This window comes from Macrobrachium rosenbergii, chromosome 41 (genome assembly GCF_040412425.1).
Source record: "Macrobrachium rosenbergii isolate ZJJX-2024 chromosome 41, ASM4041242v1, whole genome shotgun sequence".
Lineage (NCBI taxonomy): Eukaryota > Metazoa > Arthropoda > Malacostraca > Decapoda > Palaemonidae > Macrobrachium > Macrobrachium rosenbergii.
The window spans coordinates 28,650,772-28,675,313 of NC_089781.1; the positions used below are offsets into that span (position 1 = coordinate 28,650,772).

The 24,542-nt window shown below is 38.3% G+C and overlaps 2 protein-coding genes across 4 annotated transcripts in view; one reads left to right on the forward strand and one right to left on the reverse strand.

The window, feature by feature from the left end:
* The window catches only part of LOC136826774 (C-type lectin domain family 4 member F-like), a 165,011-nt gene extending 158,156 nt beyond the window's left edge, over nt 1-6,855 (forward strand). For 2 of the 3 annotated variants that reach the window (XM_067084203.1, XM_067084201.1), the window contains exons 6-7: nt 4,474-4,662; nt 5,029-6,855. In XM_067084203.1, the coding sequence (XP_066940304.1) occupies nt 4,474-4,662; nt 5,029-5,237 (398 nt within the window). In that variant the 3' untranslated portion in view covers nt 5,238-6,855. The remainder of the gene's footprint in view (nt 1-4,473; nt 4,663-5,028) is intronic. The other variant, XM_067084202.1, reaches the window with a different exon arrangement.
* LOC136827069 (cell division cycle 7-related protein kinase-like) overlaps nt 6,284-24,542 on the reverse strand; it is a 142,038-nt gene continuing 123,779 nt past the window's right edge. Inside the window, exon 17 of the mRNA XM_067084822.1 lies at nt 6,284-23,968. Within this exon, the coding sequence (XP_066940923.1) occupies nt 23,412-23,968 (557 nt within the window). The 3' untranslated portion in view covers nt 6,284-23,411. The remainder of the gene's footprint in view (nt 23,969-24,542) is intronic.

Below are 24,542 nucleotides of genomic sequence, written 5' to 3' on the forward strand. Positions count from 1 at the left end.
AGATATACCTCCTGAGTGAGAGAACTCAGTGGAACACTGCATAAGAGGTGTCTGTCATCTAACCGCCATACATGGTCCTCTCTAACTTCCCACTCAGGCATAAGTTAAGAGGGAGGATCCAAAGAGGAAGGCCAATGCAGCTTCATTTGCCACTGAAACGACTGAAGGTGGTTTTGCCCTTGGGAAATGAGTTTCACTATTAACAACAGATGACCTAGGACCACCAGCCAGTCTGAAGAAGATATCCTTGTAGTGACAGGAACTGTCCACTACCTCCCTGAAACTGCCCAGACAAAAGCCCTAGGAAGGCTCTTGCTGGCACCATGCCCAGAAGCATACTCAGATATGCAGACCATGGTTCCCAGATCAAGATAAAACACTAACAGATGATCCCTGCTCCAGATGGTCCTTGAGGAAGTCAAAACTAACATCATATTCAGGTAACAGAACATGAAAAACCTTCAAATGGGCCCAAGCCAAGACTCGAATACTTGAGTAAACACCTGAGGAACTGCAATCATTTGAACTGCAGATGAGTCCTGATGAATGAGTGCTTTCATGCATCCTGAAGGTCTGTCAAAAGCATGAAGGTGCCCTCTTTGATGAAATCTCAACACCAAGTACATATGTTGTTTCCATTGTAAATGGAGTCTGTGGAAAATACTCATTCAATGCTAAAAGGATGATGATTTGTCTCCAACCCCCGGTTGCTTTCTCTACAAGAAAAGGTGGCTGTAAAAACTCAGGGACTGACAATCTACAACTCCATTATTGCTTCTATCTCTACCAACAAAGCCTGAGATTTCCATGAATCTGAAGAATATGTTGGGTACAATTTCAGTGCCCTACACTGGAATGGACAGATACTCTAAAATGGAAGCCTGTATCCATCCCAAAGCACTGATACACTGCTCTGCTCCGTTGCTGCTACTTTGACCGAATGGCATAATCAGCATCCCCCTCTTTTGTGGTAGTGGAGGAGGGGGATTGCCACTATCAGCAACCTTCCCCCCTTCTTTCCTTTCTCTACCTACTTGGACTGTCCAGAGAAGGGGGGGATGAAAAGGCTGAGAAGGCTCCCTACTCTTCCTACCAGAGGATGAAGAATGCTGCTCCTGTCTGAGCTCCTGAAGCTGGGGCTTTTACACACAAGCATGGAGTGTTGTGTCCAACATAAAGGTTTAGCAACAGGTGCCTCTGCCCCATGCTTGGGTTTGAAGGACACCCTATGGATGAACAGGATGTCCCAAGAGTACTCCTGATGAAATTAAATTGCTGCCTCTACCTTTCCCAGAGGAAAGTAAAGGGGCAAACCCAACACCAAACTATTCCACAGCAAGAGGCTGCTCTCTTGGGACACCTGGTGGGAAAACAAGGAGAGAATGGTATCCCTCCTTTGAAGGACCAGATTCATCCACTGGTTGGATACCTGGTGTGCTAAGTAGGTAAGGGCCCTATTCCCTGGCACCAACAATCTCCTGTACGTTGCTCTCTCATCCACGGACATGATACCAGTCACAATGTAGTCTGTGAGTGTGCCCATTCAAAGGTCTAGCCATGAGACTGCCTGCATCAATGTTATCACCACAATTTCCAAGGCATTAGCTTTCGGAGTGTTGAAGGAGAAACCCTCCTGAAAGCAGATTGACACATCCAACTGGAGAGGAAAAGCCTGTACATCCTCCTGCATGTATAACCTCCGCTGGAATGAAACTATCAGGGGGTGGAGTTTGCTCAAACTACTAGAAGCAAGTGAACTAGACAGGCAGATCAGGGCATTCACCTCACCTCAAAACACCACAAGCTAATTGTGACCACACAAGCTAATTGTGACCACACAACCTGACTGGTGGCTCTGCCTCTGGATCAGCGCCTAAATTTAGCTCAGAGGTCTAGATCGTTGGCTGGTTGGAAGCTAAGGCCATCTTGTCGAGATTATTTTGCTCACTACTGAGTGAAATAACCTCCTGAAAATGCTGTTCTAACTTGACCTGAAGAGGTTCCAAAGGAGCAGGTCCCTCAGGACTGAAAGGGTTCCCAGAAGTCTGAGCTATCCACACTCCGGACCTCAACAAATTTCCACTCCCGCTCTCACTCCAACTACCATCCAGCACTAGAGGAGCCTTTTAGTGGAGAAGGTTCTCAGTCTGACGCCAATACTCACGTTGGCATGGAGAATTGTGTCCATGAGAGGTGGAAAAGATCAACAGGGATCTGTCGCGAGATCAAGAGTGCTAGATCACAATCAAACCACTAAGCATGAGCGCACTGAGCGAAAAGGTGGTGCAAGGTCCCTTCTACATCCCCCCAAAGGTGGAAAAGGGGGAGATAATGTTCTTTTGTTCACCTGTGCATAGTAAGGGGACTGTGTATGCTGTGGAGAGTGACCAGGTTGCACATGCCCTCCCCATTCCAACTCAACAGAGCTGCTGGGGAGGGCTAGCCCAAGCTGCACCCTGCCTCAGTATGCAGACCCAGAGCAGGGGGAAGAGGGGGAGCGGGGTTGCTCAAAGCCATCCCAGTGAAAGCCCAAGAGCACGCTATCGGAGGGCGAGGGGGTGCAGTCCTCAAGTCCAAGTGGACATGTACCATAGCACTAGCCTTGCCTGAGCCATGATGATCACTGAGCAGTGAACGGGCACCTCTGCTCTCCTGCCATAAGGAAGAGTGATTGGTAGAAGTCCATCTAGAAATCTTCCAACTGACCTTGGACTTCCCATTCCTGGTCTTCCAACACTCAGGAAGAGTGTCTGGGGATGAGGAGGAGGAAGAAAACAGTGAACTAAAACACAACGACGACAGTGGTGATGAGGAAGCTGTGGAGGTTCCTTTTACCTGACTTGTAAGACTTCTTAGTCTTCCTACACAACAAAGGAGTGGTCAAGGCTGTAGGAGAAGATACAACATCAACTTGTTCAGCAACAGGCATCACTACAGCCACTGGAGAATCACCTGTAGCAAATGAGGAAAAGACAGTACTGTACTGCAGAGGCAACAGCAGACACATCAGTAGTTGGTTGGTCATTGCTGGAAGGGTTTGGTGGAATCACCAGCAGAGAGGTTACCCACCAAACTTTCCTGACCTTCCTCCTCCTGTTACCATACTTCTACCTCTGAGGTGAAGTTTAAGAAGCACGTCACTACAAGGAAGGGAACATGTAGTAAATTACCGTCCTCTACAAGTAGTACATATGTAGGTTTCCTGATATGGGAGACGAAAAACTACTCAAGTCACCCATGACCACCACTCTGACATTGTTCATGTTCTTTCTCCATATCAAGAAAAACTGCATCAGAAAAGCAAAGTACTGTAAAAAGGAACAGTGCAAAGAAAAAAGTAAAAGAAATATTGGTAGCAAGATGCTACTTCCAAATTCACCAAGCATATGGAAGAGGCAGCAGAAGCATCCTCACTCAATGGCAGCCAAAGAATGAAGTGGTAAGTGTAAGGCAAGTGAGGGGTTACCCGTCCCTCTCCACAAATCTCCACTGTCAACTACCTTTTTATGAAGATTTAAAGGCTGTTCTAGATCATGTTGAAGGCTACAAACTTGGTTTTTGTCTCCACTAGGTACAGCTGCATTTATAAAAGGGTAAGTGCTGTAATATTTCTCTATTCTATAAGGGCTGGCAAAAGGATTTGTTTTAGAAAAAATGTGAAGAAGTTGACCAAAGGGAATACATGAAAGTTTGACAGAAAACAGCACAACTCTGGCTAAAGGGATTTTGAATGTGATCTTTACAGCTGACTATTTTGCCGAATTATTTTGTAGACAGTACTGCTCATGGAAAGCATCCAGTCGGTTTGAGGCTTGTCTTAACAGAAAATGTCCACATAATGACTTTAAAAACAAGTACATTAGTGAAATTATTGGTTGACAATAAAAATAAAGCAGACATTGATAGCAGGAAAAGCTGAGAGTTCATGAAAGTGTTCAGGAATGGAGATGATGAAACTTTAATACAGAAAAATGAGGATTGTTTATGCATTACTGGAAGAAAGGCTAGGATACTGGGTTATTAACAATCCAAGGAGGAGCAAGTTTGGAATTCTTGATGTACTGAAAGACAGGCTCTCCCTATAGTAAGACCTGAGTCAAATAATGCATAAGCCTTGTTTAAGAGCAAATCAGTGAAAGTGAATACTGTTACAAAAATTTTGCCTGTCATGCTCGCAATTAGAATGGTACCTGCAGTAAGGATTTTATAGCATTTCATTAGCGTTCTAATGCAGTTTCCCAGTGTTAATACTTATTAAAATTAGTTAACCTAATTAAAGAGCAACGTACTAACTTTATGCTTAACTTTTAGCAAAGTTGGCAAAGCTTTAAGATCTGAACTTATAAATCACAACTTAAAGCATTCATATTGCTTCTCAAACATTTTTAAAGCACCCAATAGCCTACTATCACTTATATGGCACTGCCTTGCTTGTTTTAACATATGAAGCGTATTTTCTCTCTTTCTTACCAGGAATTTCTGACTTGACAGGCGAGTGCAGAGTTGACTGGGAACAAGTAGGTGATGGCTGCTATTGGTTTGGAGGAGAGGAACTGACATACACAGAAGCAATATCTTACTGTATTAGACATGGAGGCTATTTGCTAACTCTTGCACCCCCTGGGAGTCAGTTGAGCCTTTTATTAAACCGTCTTAGATCAGGTACGTGATTTGCATTTATTATATTAAAAATTTTAAGCATGCTAGTGAAAGATTCAATGATGAGTTTTACCGTAAACTTGAATTACTATCTACTATCTTTTCCATAATTTGATGAATTCATATAATTTACACCCCTCCAAGAAATTGGATATTAATTACCATCTGGACCTAAATGAATTGAAGCCAAAATGGAAGATACATCTATTCTTTACAGAACGCTGACATGTTGCATTCCCATATAACTATAAACGACTGTATAATGCCATGTTTAAAAATGGCCTCTTTTTTTTTCTTCTATTCATTTGACTGATAGTCAGATTATTTCAGATTCATAACAACAATAACTTATTCTGCCTTTACTTTCAGACATTGTTTACTGGACAAGTGGGACTGATGCTTTCAATAAGGGGAGCTGGGAATTCCTAATGACTGCTACACCTGTAATGCCTCTCCATTGGGCCATTGAGGTCAACTCTACTGCTCATCACAACAACCACTGTGCAGGCCTCACACCTAATGGTCTCATCAAGCGAAAATGCACACATCGCCTTCCATATATCTGCCACATTATTTGAAGTTTACCTTTGGGATTCCTAATCTGCTAATGATTAGCAATAGTGCAGCAAAGGCACTGCCACTTCACACACTCCTTTTTATGCCTGAAATGAATAACATATTTTTCACTTTTCAATATCAAATAAGGATTCAAATTTCTCATGGGTTATCTTGCAGTCCTACTTATCAACTATGCAGAAATTTCACAAAATAAGAAAAACAAAAAAAAAAAAAACTGACTGAACTGGGTATTCTGAAATTTTGTTAATGTAAAGAGAAGTGAAGAGGCCTCGACGGAGAAATATAAAAGGAGTAAGTAAGGAAGATTCCAAGAAGCTGTGTAAACCAGGCAACTAAAACTCTTTCAATTTATCCAAACTCTAAGGTTAAATGAAGAGTAATGTGTAAATGGTAAACAAAAACTATTAATTGGCTTTCTTTAATAAAATCACAACCATACCATGAGAAAATACTTCAGTCGCTTTTAGTTTTAATGTTAACTACATATACTATATAGTACTTTAAAATAGCTCTTCTTAAGATGAATATGATCACATGTGGCCATAAAGTACTTTAAAATAACTCTTCATGGGATAAATCTAATCACATATAACCCACTTCTGTAAATTACATACTTTATTAAAATGCTCTCACCCTAAAAATTGTCATTTTCGATAAATGCTTTCATTAACACAGTGATACTTCATAATTATTACTAAATAAAATGCTGTATATAAATGCTGTTTACTGTTTCTAAAAGATTCACTTCCATCAATGAATGTTGTACAATACTGTACTGTACTCAGAAATATTCAGAAGCATCAGTTCACTCATTTGTGGGAATTTTATTGAGGGTTAAGGTTACTTGTTACTGCTGTCACAATCAGTGGATTCTTAATCTTACCCATCAAACTACAGTATTTTCATTACTAACATGTCGTCAAATGTTCCCCCAATTTGACATATAGTGTTCACAGTGAATTTTTCACCATGTATTTTAATACAAGTTCATTAATCATTGACACTTCTTAGGTTGATGAGTTTATTTAACTTGCATCACACTAACAACATTCTTTTGCCGAGTCATTGTTCATAAGTATCATTCATATAACAGATCTGGTAAGCAAGGGCTAACATCATTAACTGGCAAATAATCACATCATTTTAGTTTATGTTGAGAACATAATACATGTAATTTATTTCATAGCAAAAGTAACCATACATTTTAAATATATCAATGTTTAAAATCAATTACATTTTTAGCAGGACATAAGAAAAACTTCATCTAACTACTAACAGCAGCAGTAATGAAATTAATATAAATGCAAAGTATTCTTTTTTATAATCAAACATCACTTGAACTATGGGGAACTGCTTACACTATATTATAAGTGTAATCAGAAATATAAATGAACCATTAATTAGGTACTTGAACGAAGACAACCCTAGTAGGCCTTTTCTTTCATTTGTTTTATGAACATCCTATTTTTGGGCTGCCTTTTTCTTGACTTTTTTTTTTTTTCATAAAACTGATGAAGCACAACAATCTCCCTTGTCTGTATAACAACAGTTTTCATTGTCATGTTATGATATCAATACTCAATATATTCTAAACAGAAAATATATTTAATCAGTTGACGTAGTTTCATTTTTTAAACATGCACCTAATTTCATTTAATTATATAAAGTGAGACCAACAAATTTTAAAAGTAAGGATGGTACCCAGGGGTAACTGGGGAAGAGGAAATGCCCATTCGCACTCAGCTGATGCTACCCATTGTCCTTCCAGCCCACATTCGGAGTGGAAAACTGAAGGGAAAAAATGAAGCTGGGGGAACGAGGTGGGTTACCTCCAATGTGAAAGTGGCAGGGAAGAAGTTTGCATGATCTGTTAGAGACAAATGCACTTCCTAACCCATACATTAGGGTGTTAACCTTCTCCAAATACTATGCACTAACTGTGACTATGGCAACGGACCCAGGAAGCACCTCTGAAGTATATCTGAAGGTCAACTCCATATGAGACCAAGAGCTGGAATGAAGCCATAGCCGCCTCCCTAGGATATTTCGCTCACAAGTGAAATAAACTCTGAGAATTGCCGCTCCAGCTCAGTCTGCAAGAAATTTGGAAAAAACAGGACTTTCCAGTCCCATCAAAGCCTTGAAGGCCTGTGTTGCTCCTCCCTCAGCCACAGGAGAGTCCCTGCCAGAACTCTGATCGCTACAGCATTCCCAAACCCATATTGAATCAGACGAGTCTCGTCAGAGAACTTACAAGCTGTGACAGTCGCTCTCTGAAGCCCGTTCCAATTTAAACACCTCCACCCCCCCTACTTCAAAATTCAGCAGAACCAAGAAAGGAGGAAGGAGAAGAACTCCTGGTACTGCTCCTTCAACTCACCTACTCACCACACAGCTAATAGCATCCACAAGTGATGCATGAGTTCGAAAAACTCTTCATGAAGAGGGGTTACGTGGATCATGTAAGCTCCAAATAACACAAACATCTTGAGCACAGAAATGATGCAGATTCACCTCCAAAATCCTCCTGAGGAATGCTGGAAAGGAGAACCTCCCCTGCTGACAATACAGAACCAATCTGTAGACCAGGTATGCAACTAGTGAACAGTTGTGGAGTACAGTTGAGAAGTGTCACTCTGCTCACCTGTCTGACCATGAACAAACAGAGCAAAAATTAAGTTGCCAGTGGTAAATCCATCTGCATACCAGGTACACAACTTGCAAATGGGCTATGCAAACCACTCACTGAGCAGGTCGTGCAAACCCCTTTCTGCATGACAACTCATGCATCAGGCAACCAAGCCCAACAGCCTTGACTCAATAATGTGCTTGGGCTTACACTGAGAGACAGCCAGGAACAGAGCTCAAGTCTAAGCAGGCTGAGGGGGAGAGTGCACACATGAAACTTATCAAGACTTCTTACGTCAGGATTAGACTTTCCCATCTCAAAACCTGTGGTGAAAGTGGGGTCGAGGTGGAGGTAGACAATAAAATAGAAGACATAGAAAGAGCTAATGACTCTCCTACTTTTCCCTCTGCTGTCCTTACTCACCTCGTATTGCAGGGCTGGTTGAGTCAGGAACTGCAGACTAAATCACATCCAACAGAGGAATCATCCCAGGAAGAACTTCTGCAACCAGACAACCATTTTCTAATCAGCAGTCCAAAAAAACCCAAGACCACTGGAACCAACGGCAACTACCTCAGAAGATCATGAAGGCCTTCTTCTCCACTAAGTTATATTAAGAAGGCCACAACAGAAGGACTACCTAATCCTTGGTAGACCAAACTCCCACAGGAACTTCCATATTACTTAAGCCTTACGGACACCTGAAAAGTCAGCACCAGTAGTATATGGCCAGAGAATGACAGCTGCTGATGAAACCTTCATTAGAAGCTGCTGCATCCCCAGCAAAAATTATTACAACAGCCGACTTTGACCTTTACAGTGACATTGGTCTTGTCTGCTATCCATCAAGGCAAATAACCAACAACAAGCGCAACAGCATTGAAAGAATGCACAATACTCACACAAAGGAAAAAGTCTAAATGCAAGAAACCCATCTGACCTACATCGCGGCCAGGAAAACAATGGGCAGCATCTGTTGAGTGAGAACAAGCCTCCTCTCTCCCACACCTCCACCTGGGTACTGATTGTATGTTAGTTTGATAAGTTAGTCATTATTTTATTTTTATTTTCTGCATCAGTTAGTTTGATAAGTTAGTCATTATTTTATTTTTATTTTCTGCATCAGTGAAATGGTATGGGTGTTACAAAATGTATAAAAAAACACGTTTAATTTTATAAAACGTTTTTATAGCAAAGCATTCTTTATGTTTAAAAAATATGTTCTTCTTGTGATGTCACAGGAAGTGGCATCATAGGACGGAAATGGCGGGAGGGAGAAAAATGTAAAAAAAATGCGGGCGCAAGAGTTGAACAAATGGTGATAGGGTAGAGAGAGCTCTCTGAAGATTAGGTTGATAAAAGTTGGGCTGTAAGTCTGTTTTGTGGTTTTTGTTGTCGTAAGCTGGATTGCATAGTGAAAGAAGAACAACGTGAACAGATGGGTGGATTGCATAATTGAATCATTTTCGGATGGGCTAGGCTAGGAAAATTTTCCAGTGGTAGCAGAGTGTGGTTCGTTAAAAATGGACGGATCTGATGGTAAACTTTGGGAGATGAAATGGAGAAGAGACTGTCCTAGATTTATCGGGACACAGGGCGATTATAAAGGATGGAGAGGACAAGTCGAAGATTGGCTTGTGGTGTATGGAGAAGAAGTGAAACACCCGGGGATAGCGATAAGAATGAGCTTAAAAGGGAAAGCTTTAAAAGTGACAGAAGGAATAGAGATGAACTTAAGGATAGAGAGGGTTCAAAGATAATCCTATCCAAACTAGATGAAGTGTATCTAAAAGATACCTTAATGGAAAATTACAGTAAAATGAAAAACTATTTTAAAATAAAAAGAGAATCTAGTGAAAAGATGAGAGATTTTATAATTAGGTATGAAAAGGCAGAGTCAGAGTGTAGTAGAGTGCTAGGGAAAAGCATGCTTGAGGGGGAAGCAAAAGGTTTTCATGTACTAGAACAATCTAATCTCACAGAATATCAAAAACAAATAGTATTAGCAGCTTGTGGTCAAGAAAAGTTGGAATATAAAAGTGTCACATATAATGAAAAGAATATTTGAGGGATTAGGGAATAAAGAGGAGGGGGAATGGTTGGGATCAGAAGGCTGCGCAAATTTTGGGAAAGGGTGGAAAAACCAAAGATATTGGGGAAAGGTGAATCGAGGTAGAGGTGGAAGAAATCCTTTAAACAGAGAAGGGAAAGTAACACTGTGTGCAATATGTAAATCGGAATGGCATTGGGCTAGAGATTGCCCTCAGAATTTTCAAAAGAAGAAGAAATCAGAAACTGGACAAGAAGAAGAAAAAGTTTATATAGGAGAAGTTAGTAAAACAGAAGAAGAATCTTGGGAAGAGGTTGATACAATTTTAGACACAGGATGTAAGTCAACAGTTTGTGGGGAATTGTGACTAGCACGCATTGTTGTGGGTTTGAATCAAGAAGAGTTGAGGAGAATGAATGATGCTAAGAAAGAGTCTAATAAAGTATTGAATTTTGGTGAGTCATCATACAAGTCGAAAGGAGTAATGGAAATACCGGTGATATTGAAAAACAAAAAGTTTTATTTGAAGACAGAAATTTTGCAGGGTGATGTACCATGGTTAATAGGTAAGAAAACCATGAGTAAAATGGGGATGACCATAAATTTAAAAGAGAATTGTGTTAAAATAGAAGTATTAGGGGAAATGAAGGTAGAGTTAAGAGAAGACAAACCGGGCCATTTAAGAATACCAATTATGAGGAGGAAGGTAGAAGAAGGATTGTTATTGGTGGGTTGGAAGGGAAAGAGTCTAAGGGAAATTAAAGGTGCAATGATGAAGTTACATCTACAATTTGGCCACGGAAGTGGAGATAAAATATAGAAGCTAACAGAAGAAGCACAGTGGAGTGATGGTTTGAGAGAGAAGGAAAAAAAGAAAATAAAAGTTACTAACAGACTTAATCACAAGTTGTGAGGTATATAAAAGAAACCCAGCTAAACCAGTAGTGGGATTTTCTTAGAGTAAGACATTTAATGAAGGTGTAAAAATGGATGTGGGAGAGATAGAAGAGAGAAAGTTCTTGGTAATGGTAGATATAGCAACAAGGTATTGTCAGCCTTTCTGGATAAAAGACAAGAAACCAGAAACTATTATAAAGACACTTTTTGATGGGTGGTTTGCTATATTTCGGGCACCTTCTAAAATATTATCAGGTAACGGGGGAGAATTTCAAAATGAAAAAGTAAGGAGGATGGCAAAAGATGGATTATTGATTATTAAAGTATTAGCCACAGCATCTGAATCTCCATGGACCAATGGATTGTGTGAAAAGATGATAGGCATAATCAAAGAAAGCTTAAGATAGATGAAAGATGATGAGGAAGTGCATTGGTCCATAGCAGTGAGTGCTAGGAACTGCTTAATAAATAATGGCGGTTTCTCCCCTAACCAATTAGTATTTGGGAAAAACCCTTCTTTGCCTAATTTAATGGGAGAAGAAAGTTCAAATCCTGCAAGCAGAGAGAAAGGTATGGAAGAAAGTATAGTAAGGGATACACTGAATGCAATGCATAAGGCCAGAGAAGTGTTTATCAAAAATGAGTCTTATAATAAAATAAGAATTGCTTTAAACAAAAATGTCAGAGAACATAGATTTGAAGAAGCAGTATTGGGAGGCGAGGTATTCTATAAGAGAGAAAATTAAAATGAATGGAAGGACCTGCTCAGGTAGTGGGAGTATCAGGTAAAACAGTAGTGGTTAAACATGAAGATTCTCTAAGATTAGCAAGAATACATGTTAATAAGATTCAAAGACTATCACCAAAAAAATAGAAGATACTTAAAATAGACAAAACACACACTGTGAAGGATGAATCCCTTGCATCAAAAGAAGGGAATATAGATGGGCAGGAAGGAAAGGAGATGATAACTGGCTGGAGAAGGAATGCAGATATAGAAGACACTATAGAAAGAGATTTGGCAGAGGAAACACTGGGAGATGAAGGGGAAAGTGAGGTAACAGAAGAAAGTGAGGTAACAGAAGATGAGTTAACAGAAAAGATACCCAAATCCAGATAGGGAAATACAGTTAGAGCTATAAACAAAAATACAAGACAAGCAGAAGAGTGGACTATCTTGAGTCTTACAGGAAAAAGATCAAGCAAATCTTGGGCTGATTCGTACAATGTAGAAGACACAGTCAGGTGACAAGGGATGGGTTAACTTAAAGAGATTATAGTCATGTAGAAAAAATTGAAGATGAAGAAGAGGTTTTGCTAGGATTCGAAAACAGAAGTGTAATTGAAGCTAAAGAAAAAGAACTGCAGAGTTGGAGAGAAAACAAGATATATGAGGAGGTAAATGACATTGGACAAAAAGCTATATCTACAAGATGGATAGTAACCGAAAAGGTAAAAGGGGGGGAAAGGATATGTAAAGCAAGATTGGTAGCCAGAGGTTTTGAAGAAATGGCTGAATGGGAAAAAGATGCTCCTACGTGCAATGCCGAAATGTTAAAATTTTGTTTGACAGTAATAAAACTGAAAGATTGGAATTGTTATATGTTAGAAGTAAAAACTGCATATCTACAAGGTGATGAAATACAACATGAGGTATATTTAAAACCACTAGTGAAGATGGTTGGAGTGAATTATGGAAACTGAAGAAAACTGTTTATGGGCTCAAGGATGCAGCAAAGGCATGGTATTGTAAGATGGTAAAAGTGGTGGAGGAGCTTAAAGGCGAGAGGAGTAGATTAGAACCTAATATATTCTTTTGGAAGAAAGACAATAAATTGAGTGGTATTTTATGTACACATGTAGATGATTTTTGCTATGGAGGAACTGAAGGATTTTTAAAGGAAACAATTGGGAAATTGAAAGGGAAATTGCAAGTAGGAGAACAAAAAAGTAAAAGTTTTAAGTATATAGGAGTAATAGTAGAGCATAAAGAAAATGGAATTTGTCTTAATCAGTGGCAGTATGTAAATTCTATAAGAGAACCAGAAGCCAGAAGATTTACAGGTAATAGAGTATTAGGACAAAGGAGTTAACAGAATATAGATCAGTGGTAGGACAGTTGAATTGGGTATCACTACATACCATGCCAGAAATATCATATGATGTTAGTGAATTAAGTAAAGCTTTGAAAGAAGGAACGACTCAAGATATGAGAAAGCTGATTAAAATATTGAGAAAAACTAAGAGCATAATGGGAGAAGTGATAATAAGTGAGTTAGAAGAAGAAAAGATTTATTGGGAAGCCTATGCAGATGCTTCATTCGGGAACATTGAAGATGGTCGTACTCAATTAGGTTATGTGATGTCATTGACAGATGGTAAGAGAAGTCCCATATGGTGGAAACCCAGAAAATCCAGAAGAGCAGCAAAGTCCACCACTGAAGCAGAAGCTCTGAGTGTGGGGGAGGCCATAGAAGGATTGATATATTTCAAACATTTTGAGATAGTAGGAAGGAAAAAATTAGAAGCGCTGGTGAAAACTGATAGTAAAACCCTAATGACTGCAATAAAATCAAGTACTGGAGTAAGTAGTAAGAGATTAAAAACTGATATTGCAGCAATAAGAGAAACAATAGAATCTGGAGAAATAAGTGAGGTGAGATGGATAAAAGGAAAGCATCAAATAGCTGATGTATTGACCAAAGCTGTAGTTTCAGGGGAAAGCATTAGAAATTATGTAGAGAGCAAAGAATTGGAGAATAATGGAGATTAAAGGGGATTAGGATAAGAAGAGGCAGGAGGGGAGGGAGAAGGAGATAAGTGTGATTGTATGTTAGTTTTATAAGTTAGTCATTATTTTATTTTTATTTTCTGCATTAGTGAAATGGTATGGGCATTAAAAAATGTATAAAAAAGCATGTTTAATTTTATAATATGTTTTTATTGCAAAGCATTCTTTGTGTTTAAAAAGTATGTTCTTGTTGTGACGTCATAGGGCGGAAATGGCGGGAAGGAGAAAAATGTAAAAAAATGTGGGCACAAGAGTTGAACAAATGGTGATAGGGTAGAGAGAGCTCTCTGAAGGTTAGGTTGATAAAAGTTGGGCTGTAAGTCTGTTTTGTGGTTTTTGTTGTCGTAAGCTGGATTGCATAGTGAAAGAAGAACAACATGAACAGGTGAGTGGATCACATAATTGAATCATTTTCAGGTGGGTTAGGCTAGGAAAATTTTCAGGTACCACCGCTGTTTAGTAAGTAAAAATATGATTGCAAGAGGATACTCCACCTACGAAAGACAGTGTTTGTATCCCCACAGGAACAATTAGTGTTTTGCAGCCTTTATAATAAAAATCCTAAAACAAAAGTAGAGAAATGAATTAGCAACTTTTTATTTAGAAAAATCTGTTATGCAAATTATAAATCAAATACACACCTAATGAAAACTTACAAAGGAAAATGCAAATTTGTATGAGAAGTACAATTCCTGTTTTATTGACACAAACATATTCTTTCCTAAAGATGAGTAGTGTATCTAGCCAAGGAATTCCCATTTGGTCTCCACCTGGACTCTCCTCCAGCCTTGGGCTTTGGTTCTATGTTCAACCAATTTTGGCTTGATTTTTTCTTAATCTTTCATTTTATCACTATCCGACCAATCCTCTTCCTCTGCCCACCCCCGCCCACAACATCCCTTAGGTGTGTATCCACACTGCGAGGGTAGAAGGCCAACTTCGGGTTGGTCTTTAATGGCCTCCTGGATGCCATAGGGCCCAGCATCCTTGTTTGTTTCTTTTTTGCCCTTACTCCTTCATGTGGGACTCTCAAGGAGTGGACTGTATATTTCCCTAGCATACACCCAGGCCCACATGGCGATAATGGAAATCAAACAAATTCTAAGGGGTTCGGGACTGACCGTGCTCACAATCAGAGACCATGAGCCAGACTACTCCCCCAGAAAACTCATCCCCATCCTCTTTTACCATGTCGCCTGTCATCTCGGCACATGATGTCCCACGCTCCCTTTCTACTAGTTCATCTTTGGTGACTACAACCATATGAACCAAAGCATTCTACCATGAAACAACAGGCCATTACAGCACCTCTTCCTCAAGAAAATTTTCTTAAGGCTTAAATTCCATCCTCTTTTACCTGCCTTAAAATGTCCTCCAGTATCCACCCAGCCTTTATGTCAACCGTCTTTGAACCCCAGAAGTGGGACAAGTGCTTCATCATTCCCCTGACCGCTCCTTACACGAACAACACACTCCACTTTCAAAAGTGCCCGCAGAGACAGGTAGGAATGGTGAAATTTCTAACAAGGTGCAACCACTCATGTCCTATCTCAAAGACCTACAAGGTAATGCCTTCCCTACCATTCCACATCCTCACCTTAACAGTTGCATTGGAATATGGTGATATCCTCTGAGCAGTACCCGGTTGACCATGTCAGCTGGAGTGACCGCTCAATGGATCTCAAAGAACTCCTAGGTGACTGCCATGAAGTTCTCCATGTTACATACTGCATTCTTGGGGACAAGAGCAACAGGAAATATAAAAAAAAAATTTGCAAAGATCACATTCAAGGGCCAAGACCTCCCACAAGACATACATCGGAGGTCAACATTACAAATTCTGAAAAATATATTCCTCCCCCACAACAAAGCCAAAACTGCTGGCGCTTCAGCCACCCAGAAAAATTTTGCAGATCACAAGCGCATTGCCCCATTTGTAGCTCACCTGACCGTGATTGAGCAAATTGCCACTCGCAAGAGTGCATTTCACCAACTGTGCTGGCAACCAATGTTTTTTGCCATGATTGTCCTGTCTACAAGTTTGAATCAGGTGGCTGCCCTCTGCTTCAAGCATGGATTGACCCTGAAAGAAGCTAGATAGGAAGCTCGCCGTCTTGGCTTTGCCTCTGTGTCTCTGGCCCAGATCATGACAACAGCAAAGCAAACAAACAAAACCACCGCCAATATCACGCCACAACCAACCCCTCCCCCCTCCTCCTCCTTGTTTTTAATTCCCCAATCCACCACCACCTCTAATACTTCCTTACCCTCACCCCTTTCTTTGCCCAAACTGCTCCATACCTCTAAAGCACCATCATCCACCACCTTCTTTATCCCTATTTTCCCATCCCTCACTCCCAAAGCTTCCTCTCCTTAACACACGAAGAAATAAACGCCAACTTGAAACAACTCTTAAGACCAATAACAAATTTTCCCCTTCCAAGTTTTCCCAGTCATCTCTTGTTTGTCCTCCACCCACAAAAACTCTTACAGCCAAGTCTCCCCCGGAAACCATGCAGGACGCTGAGGATTACATAAATCAACCCTTTATCACAATCCCAAACCCAACCTCACCTCCCATAAAATATGCTACTGTTCATCATACCACTACTGAGATCCACAACCCTCCTGCTATCCTTCCCCCAACTCCCATGCCAACTTCCACAGAATCACCACCTGCCTCACCTTTCCCCCAAAAACTTGCACTCAGACCTCTGTACAGAGGAAAAGTATCCTTGACCTTGCTTTACCATGAGGTTGTACCCACGAGTGTCTTTTACTATCCCTCCTCACCTTTAGACATCCCTTCTACAGATGACTCACCTTCTATTCCTGACACTCACCTGTCCCTACTTCATACTGAAGACAGTCCATTCCCATCTAACAACCATGCTGACTATAATATCACATCATATATCTCATTCCAGTGGAACATTCAAGGATTCTGATCCCACAGACACTATCTCAGACATCTCCTCTCACAATACAAACCTAAAGTAATATGCCTCCCAGAAACTTTCCTGACCCTACCACCAAACCTATTCCCAATTACCTTTTCCATTATTCTCCTTACTCCATTTCTGCTTCTCCTATTTTAATTCATTGCAAAATACCATACTTACCCGCAAGCATTACAACAACCTTTCCTTGTACTTTTACATGAGTCTTCCTACAGTGATGGATTACCATAGTATCAGTCTACCTTTCTCCCTACTACCCTATTGATTTCACTGCCCTTCAAGACTTCCTTTCCAAATTACCATCCCCTTACTTGTGTTAGATGACTTCAATTACCACCACACATTATGGGATGACTAGGTTATCAGTTCCTGTGGACACACCCCTGAACAGTTTTTAATATCTAATAACCTTTCTATTTTAAACTCACAACACTAGACACATTTTTACCCCAAACATTCCTTTTCTTGTCTAGATCTATCACTATGCTCTCCTGCTCTCCAACTAGACTTTCATTGGTCAGTATTAGACCACTTCATAACCAGTGACCACTTCCCTACCCTTCTTTCACCCACTCCCTATGTCCCACTTCCTAATCCTCCATGCTGGCACTCTGACCAAGCTGACTGGCACTCTTTTTTGACAATTTCAGAGCACATTTTGACACATGACGCTTGCACCCCGATCTACACAGATGGCTCCAAGTCCCCTACAAGAACTGGGGTGGCTGTCCTCTTCCCAACCTAACATTTCCAACTACTATTACCACCTATAGCAAGCATACTTAGAGCAGAACTAGGTACCATTTTGTTTGCAATGAAACAACTTCTAATCTGCCCCTCATCATCCTTCATTATTTTCAGACTCTGCTAATTCTTTATCCCTCATTCAATCTACTGACTACATCTGTCCCATAGTCCATGAAATTCAAGATTGGCTCTTTCATATTTCAATCCAGAAAATACTAGTCTGCTTCTGCTGGACCCCAAGCCATGTGAGCATCCTTGGCAATGGCCAAGTGGACTCTTTGGCCTGATCTGCAGCTTTGTTGGGATGCCCACATTTCAAAACTATCCCCTATTCAGATTACCTTCCATTTTTCCATAACTAGTTACTAAATCGCTGGCAGTCTTTCTGGTCCAGTATCTCAAATAACAAGCTCCACACAGTTAAACCTACCTTACTACCTTGAATAAACTCATGCCACATGAATAGATGATGGGAAACAACTCTTGCCCGACTACGAATTTACCATTCAAACCTCACACACTCCCACCTGATGAATGGATCCCTCCAACCTTGTGTCCAACTTGTTATATCCCTCTTTCCATATCCCATATACTGTAATCCTTTCCTGCCCCCAGCACACAGTCTCACAAAACAGAGCCTTCCCCATTTACCTTGCCTTCATGATATTCTCACTGAAACAGAACACTTATAGATACAGTATGGTCAGAATTATTTGTTGATAGGTTATATTAGATGAAGAATATTTATTTGTTGGATGAAGCAGATTACATGATTCATTCAACAAATAAATATTCTTCATCTAATATAACCTATCAACAAATAATTCTGACCATACTGTATCTATAGTGAGCATAAAATAGAATCATATGGTTTTCAAGGCTTGGTGCCTGACTGATATAATTCAATTCTCACATGCCATAACATTTTACAGTTGGTACACCAAAGATGCATTCCATTTAAAGAGGATAGGATAGGATGAGGTTACTCTAGTAAAATTAATAAGGCAGCATTTTTTAATTAAGGGAGTGTTTAAAATTGTGTAAGTTTACCATAACAACCCATGGTTTTTTTTTTTTTTTTTTTTTACAAATGATAAGTCTCTTGAAATACTTAGCCAATATTCTATATGACTAGAGACCAAAGTAAGCTGGTACTTTAACATGGCTTAGAGCAGAGTCCCCTACCTTGATTAAAAGTGGTAAAATCCTTACAATTCTATATGGTTATGAATCCTGCAAATTTATAATAATTATGTCTGCTCATACTAGGAGGACCTGTTAGAAATTAGTAAACCCTACCTGATTATCATGGGAGTATGTACTTTGCTTGGCCATACACAGGTTGACTGCAGGGATAATTCATACAGTAAGAATCCCATCATTGTGATGCATTAGATAAACAGAATATCCTCAAACAATCTGTAGAACTGTGAGCCACTCTCACCTAATGAGTGTTACTGTTATGGAATGTTTTGTATACAGATATTGTATCTCTCTGCTAAAGTAAGATGATCTAGCCTTCTGATAAGCAGCATTCAAAATATTCTACTCACAACAAATAACCCCTTATAATTTCAGGCCTATGCTAACACACACTTTGCAATCATCATTTAAAGATATTTGCAAAATACATAAGTTCTGAAAGTTAGCTTTGCAATCATCACTTAAAGATATTTACAAAATATGTCAGTTCTAAAAGTTAGCCTAGCATAGCTATCATGATAATGTAACTGATAATTACAGATATTTGCAACAAAAACCAAACGCACACAATGATAAAAAAGTGAAAAATGGAAGTTTGACCACTGGGGAGGTATGAGAGATTGAAAGGTAGTTGAACCTCATTTCTCAAATTCATACATACTTTTTTCCACTCTAACCATAAAATAATTATCAATTCCTCAGTTACTTGTTTCAATAAAATGGAAAGAGACAGAGGGAATCTTAATAATTAAAGTAGACATGGAAAAATATTCTGAAGCCATCAAAATGCTAAACTCAGTACTATTAAAAGGGAATTAAATCATCTTTCTAGCATAGAGTATTACATATGCAACAGTTTTTGCAAAGAATCTAATGTTAGAGACCAAGTTATATCTTTTTATCTTTTTATATACTTTACAAAAATTTTCTGGCAACTTCAGTACTTTTTCAACTTGAGTGCTTTATTTTGTTATTGACTTTCATGTACTGTCAGAGGAGGATGCTTCTTGACAAACAAATTAAGAAATTATCAATTTTCAATAAACAATAAGTACACAACTTTAAATGTCGCGTAAGAATATACAGTATTTTCCTGAATATTCTAATTCTTAATGAAATCCACTGGACTTTTAATCTGCCATTTTCCTAAAAACATAGCAAAAACTCCAATTAAAAACTTAAATTTTAGTTACTTTTATTTTCTCTTAAGCATATAAAAATCTAATAAAAAATTCAATTTTATTATTCTTTAAAAATTAAAACAAAAATCCAATTAAAACTTACAATATTCAATCCTGAAAATTTTTACCTAAATGATCAACCTCATTTGAATAAAAATTCATATACAATGCAGAAATAATTAAATTCTCATATGTACATCATGCTGAGGTGTTGTCCACTAACAGTATCTAATCTTGGTTAATGTGTGGGACTTAATTACTTACAAGTAAATTTACACTATGGCTATAAAGCAAATTTATTGGCTTGATACATTCATTAAAAAACTTGCAATTATTTCCCATCATTATAACAGTATACATAACGTCTAACATTTATCACACCATACTGCTACTTCCCACACTGATTTATAAATGTTTCCTTATATGCAAGTACAATGGTCAATGATTATTCTAGATTTAGATTTACTTTTTATAATCAGTTCACATACCATATACTGCTTCTAGCTTCTAAACTATGCAATCACAGAGCAATGGGAAAATTATCAAGAAAATCAGGAGGGAAAATTACATTACATCTTCTGCCTTAGAATATCCTCTAAGAAAGTAAGATGGGAGACAGTATGAATGAATTAGTTAATAATTTTTTATTTACAACTTATCCTGAAAGCAGATACTTGTGCCATTACTTTAATTTGCCTTGCCTCAGTGGCAAGATGTAGCAACTTATTTTTCACTGTCATTACAAAATGAAGTTCACACTAATAACCTTCTTTGGGGGGACAAAGCCCTCTGAAAATCTGGAGCAAATTCCTGAAAAGTGACAATACTTTATGAGCTGGGTGACCTGGGCAAGAGCTATACACTAGCAAGGAGTTTTTGTGAGTTATGGTAAAATGTAAAATTGCATAACTAGGAATCAGCAAGATATGAAATGTTCATCATTTAAGATTTCTGTGCAACTGATGAAGTACACTTCCTTGAAGGATGATAGTTGACTAGTGGCTGCTATCAAGTTAATTAAAGTTGTAAAAATATAAATTCACATACTGAAAGAATTAAAAAATATTTAAAGTAATCATATGCAGCTAAGATTTCTTACTTACCATTAATAGCCACAGGCACATCATATAAATACATAAAAAATGTTCAAAATCAACACTGGATGCATGAAAATGCTGCTGATTGAAGTCAATTGCAGAACAAAAATCCTAACCAAAATTATGTACAACAATTGCCACTCTATATAAAGATGGTCAGGTGAAATGCACCACCAAAATCCAGTCACTGACAGGGCTGTGTAAAAAAAAAAGATATAATCAGGAATACCTCACCATCTATCACTACCAACTAACCTGTCACAACTAATTAAATTACTCAGTTCACCACAGCTATGAAAATAAAAATTGTTACGTAATTGGTATGATCAACCTATGAAGCTTTTCCTGAAAACTTATAGCCAATCCAACCAGAGACACTTGAAGCTACATTGTTTGTTAAAATCTAGCAAACTTGCTTTTAACATGGCAATAACCTCTGCCATAAAATAAGGGAAGAGTATGTCTTCTTTACTTCATTATCCAGAAGAAAAGGAATCAAGAGGGTTGTTGGATCATCCTTGTGGGACTTATCTATCAAATTCTTTATCAATTAAGTCCAGATATATTGTTTTCCCTTGAAAACCAAATGGGCAAAACATACAATATTTTGATGGCCCTCTCTAGAATCGACTAGGTGGGTATGCATCTCCTTCCTTCCAGATGAGGGCACTAGTTGACGGGATGCTTCTGTATACAAAGCTAACAAATTTTCATGGAGCACCTACTGGCAGACACAAAAAAGAATTACATCCAAAGGAAAGAGGAATGTTCTTAGCCAACCCATCGAAATCCTACTGAAGTTCCTTGGCAAGTTTTTTCTGGAACCTATACATCTGAATATAACCCCAGAAATTCTTATATAAGGACTTTCAAGGAAGGCAGCAGGCAGTATTCAAAGAATTGGGAAGAAATCAGTACTGGAATTGTACTACTCAGAGTGGGCCATTTACAAGTTTGTGCCTTGGACGGACTATCTTTCCACTTTCTTTTTATCTAGTCTTATTACTGGTTATTTTTTATTTTCCAAGAAGAGACATTTTCAGTCTCACAAAAAAGTGGTTAACTATTAGCATTCTGACTTGTAATTTATCATAAAGGCAAATATTTCTTGAGTTCAAAGGACTGTAAAGCTATATATCAGAAATTCACAGAAGCTCCCACCTCCTAGTCAAAACATATTGTCTTGAGGATTTTTGCTAAAAATTCCTTATAAACCTTTCAAAAATGGTGCTAAAAGATTTTCAAATCATGTTGTTCACCCTACAGTTTGCTTCACCCCAAAGAGAGTAAAGATGTTTTCAAAAAGCATCTCTTTTCCTAAAGAATTTATATAACAAGCACAGGTCCTAGGAGTTTTTTGCTCCATCTCTTATTCATAGTTGGATTAGATTCCGTCATGGCACTCAAGCTATATTTAAAGCCAACAAGAAACAGCAACCAATCTATGCCTTACTATTCACTTCAATAATCAGCAGCAGAAATGGACATCAACAACCAACAATACCCTTATGCAGGAGGTACTTAACAATACCCATGAGTTGGGCTCTGGCAAGAACTTTGTTTTAGCAAAACTCCTAGTTTGTGAAGTTTGAATATCTGCCTGGTCTGGTTTCTGTAGTCATAATATGTCTGGTGCTTGAGTTGTGGCAGCAGGTTGCTAGTGATGACACTCAACTTGAACCAAATTCTATCTTGGATATTCTGATACCTATACAATATGTTCTATTATATTTTTATCAGGTGTATGATTTAGTGGCTGCATACTTCATCTCATTTTATTATGACTTTTTAGGCATGTTTGTTAGTCAGCTCCATGTCTTACTTTAAAAGATACAGTGAGAGTATATGGTTTGTCAGCTGTTTCCCTATGTACAGGATAGCAGAAGACCTTGTGGATTATGTGAAATAACATGAGGACTCTTAATTGATCTAAATTAAGATATAATACCAATAACCAGTTAAACAGAGCCAAAAGTCAAATGCTCCCCATCTAAAAGGCAGTCTGATGTTAACAATGAGTAACAGGTTTGTTTTCTAATATGAGTATAGTATCAGAAATCTTTCAAACATTCTTCTTTCCTACATACAAAAGTCCTTATCTATTTTTTCAAAGGCCAACTCTACCAACAGATAAAATCTAGAAGTTACTAACTGAGGGTGAGACAGGACAGAAAGCCTCAGCTAATGCCAGATCCCACTTCAAGTCTTATATGAAATTCCAAACATGGTCTCTCCATGCAGACTGGCAATAAGACACCAGTAAAGACTAATAGATTTGTGTCTACAGGACTCTGTTTAAGGATTTTATAAATACAAGCAGAATAAAAAAAAGTACAGTATCACTACTAGTTTTTATCAGTATAAAGGTTAATAAGAATTACTGTATTAAATCATGAGTAAGTACAGTAATAAATGAAACACTTATGAGCTAAATTTTTGTACTCTACTGTGCTAAAACATTGGAGGAAACATAAAAATTACAGGAAATTCTAGGGTAACATTAAGAAAACACTACCTAAAATGTCTTTCAAATACATATGTAATCCATACATACATACATAGTAAACTTTCTAAAATTTTGTAATTCAAAATATAATGATATCTGACAAATATAAAATCTAATGAAGAGATGATGTTAAAAATGGATGAGCTAAAGCTTCTACGGCAGTGATTCGGGTTTCAGGATCAGGGTCAAGGAGTCGGTACAGAAGATGGTAAACTGAAGGTGGATAAAATATTTCTTTTTGTTTTCCATGAGATGATTCTGGAACAAAACTGGTACTCCACATGTGAGATGAAGGTTCAGATACTTGTCCTGTACTGCTAGAAACTGAAAAATTTGTACTAGGTGAAAGGCAATGCTCACCTTCTGACATTTTCAACATTACTGCCAACTGCCCTTCATCTCCCTTAAAAAGTCCATGTGTGGATCTTTGATGCTGAGCTTTAAAATCATGGGACAAGAATGAACTTGCATGTCCAGAGAGTAACCAAGAGCTCTCAATATTTACAAGACAAACACAGACAATACTTTGCTTACAACCACTGCAAACTTCTTTGTCACCAGTATCTGGAGGTCTTACACCCCCTCTATACAAGGTATTATTACGTAGCAACTCACATATTTTCACAAGATCCAAAGGTTTTCTTTCTTCACTGCAAGTAAAAAGTTTGCCTGCAAATGATACAAGAGATCATACAATTGTACATTCCCTATACTGTATAGTAAATCTTTACAATAAACAGCCACTAATTCTACTAATTAAAAATATAGGAAATCTTGGTTTTGATCCTCTAAATAACGTTTTGGCTGGAAAAGGTACACTAAAATTGTTCAATAGTATTCTGGTTAACCAGCAGTTAATTAACACCTTTTAATTATAAAAACACTAAGTATACACATACAAAAGCCAATAATCAAACAGAAAAGAGAAAGTTTTAGCTACTGAAACTGTTTCCTCAAGATATGCAGAGCCAAGCTTTGAAGTTAACAGTAATTAGGGTAATTTTTCTTATGAACTCAATGAACTAATAATTTTTACAGCATTACCATAACTTGTTCAGCAATATTTGTTGATAATATCTAAGAAGATGGTCAGGAAGTCTACAAAGTAAAATCAATGTTATGCCTCGTAAACTACATTCGTAGGAATAATATTTTTCTCAAATCTAACAAACTGGCTAAAATAACAACATGTGGGCCATGCAACATAAGATTATTCCTGTCTGTATAAAAAGCCTCTATCTAG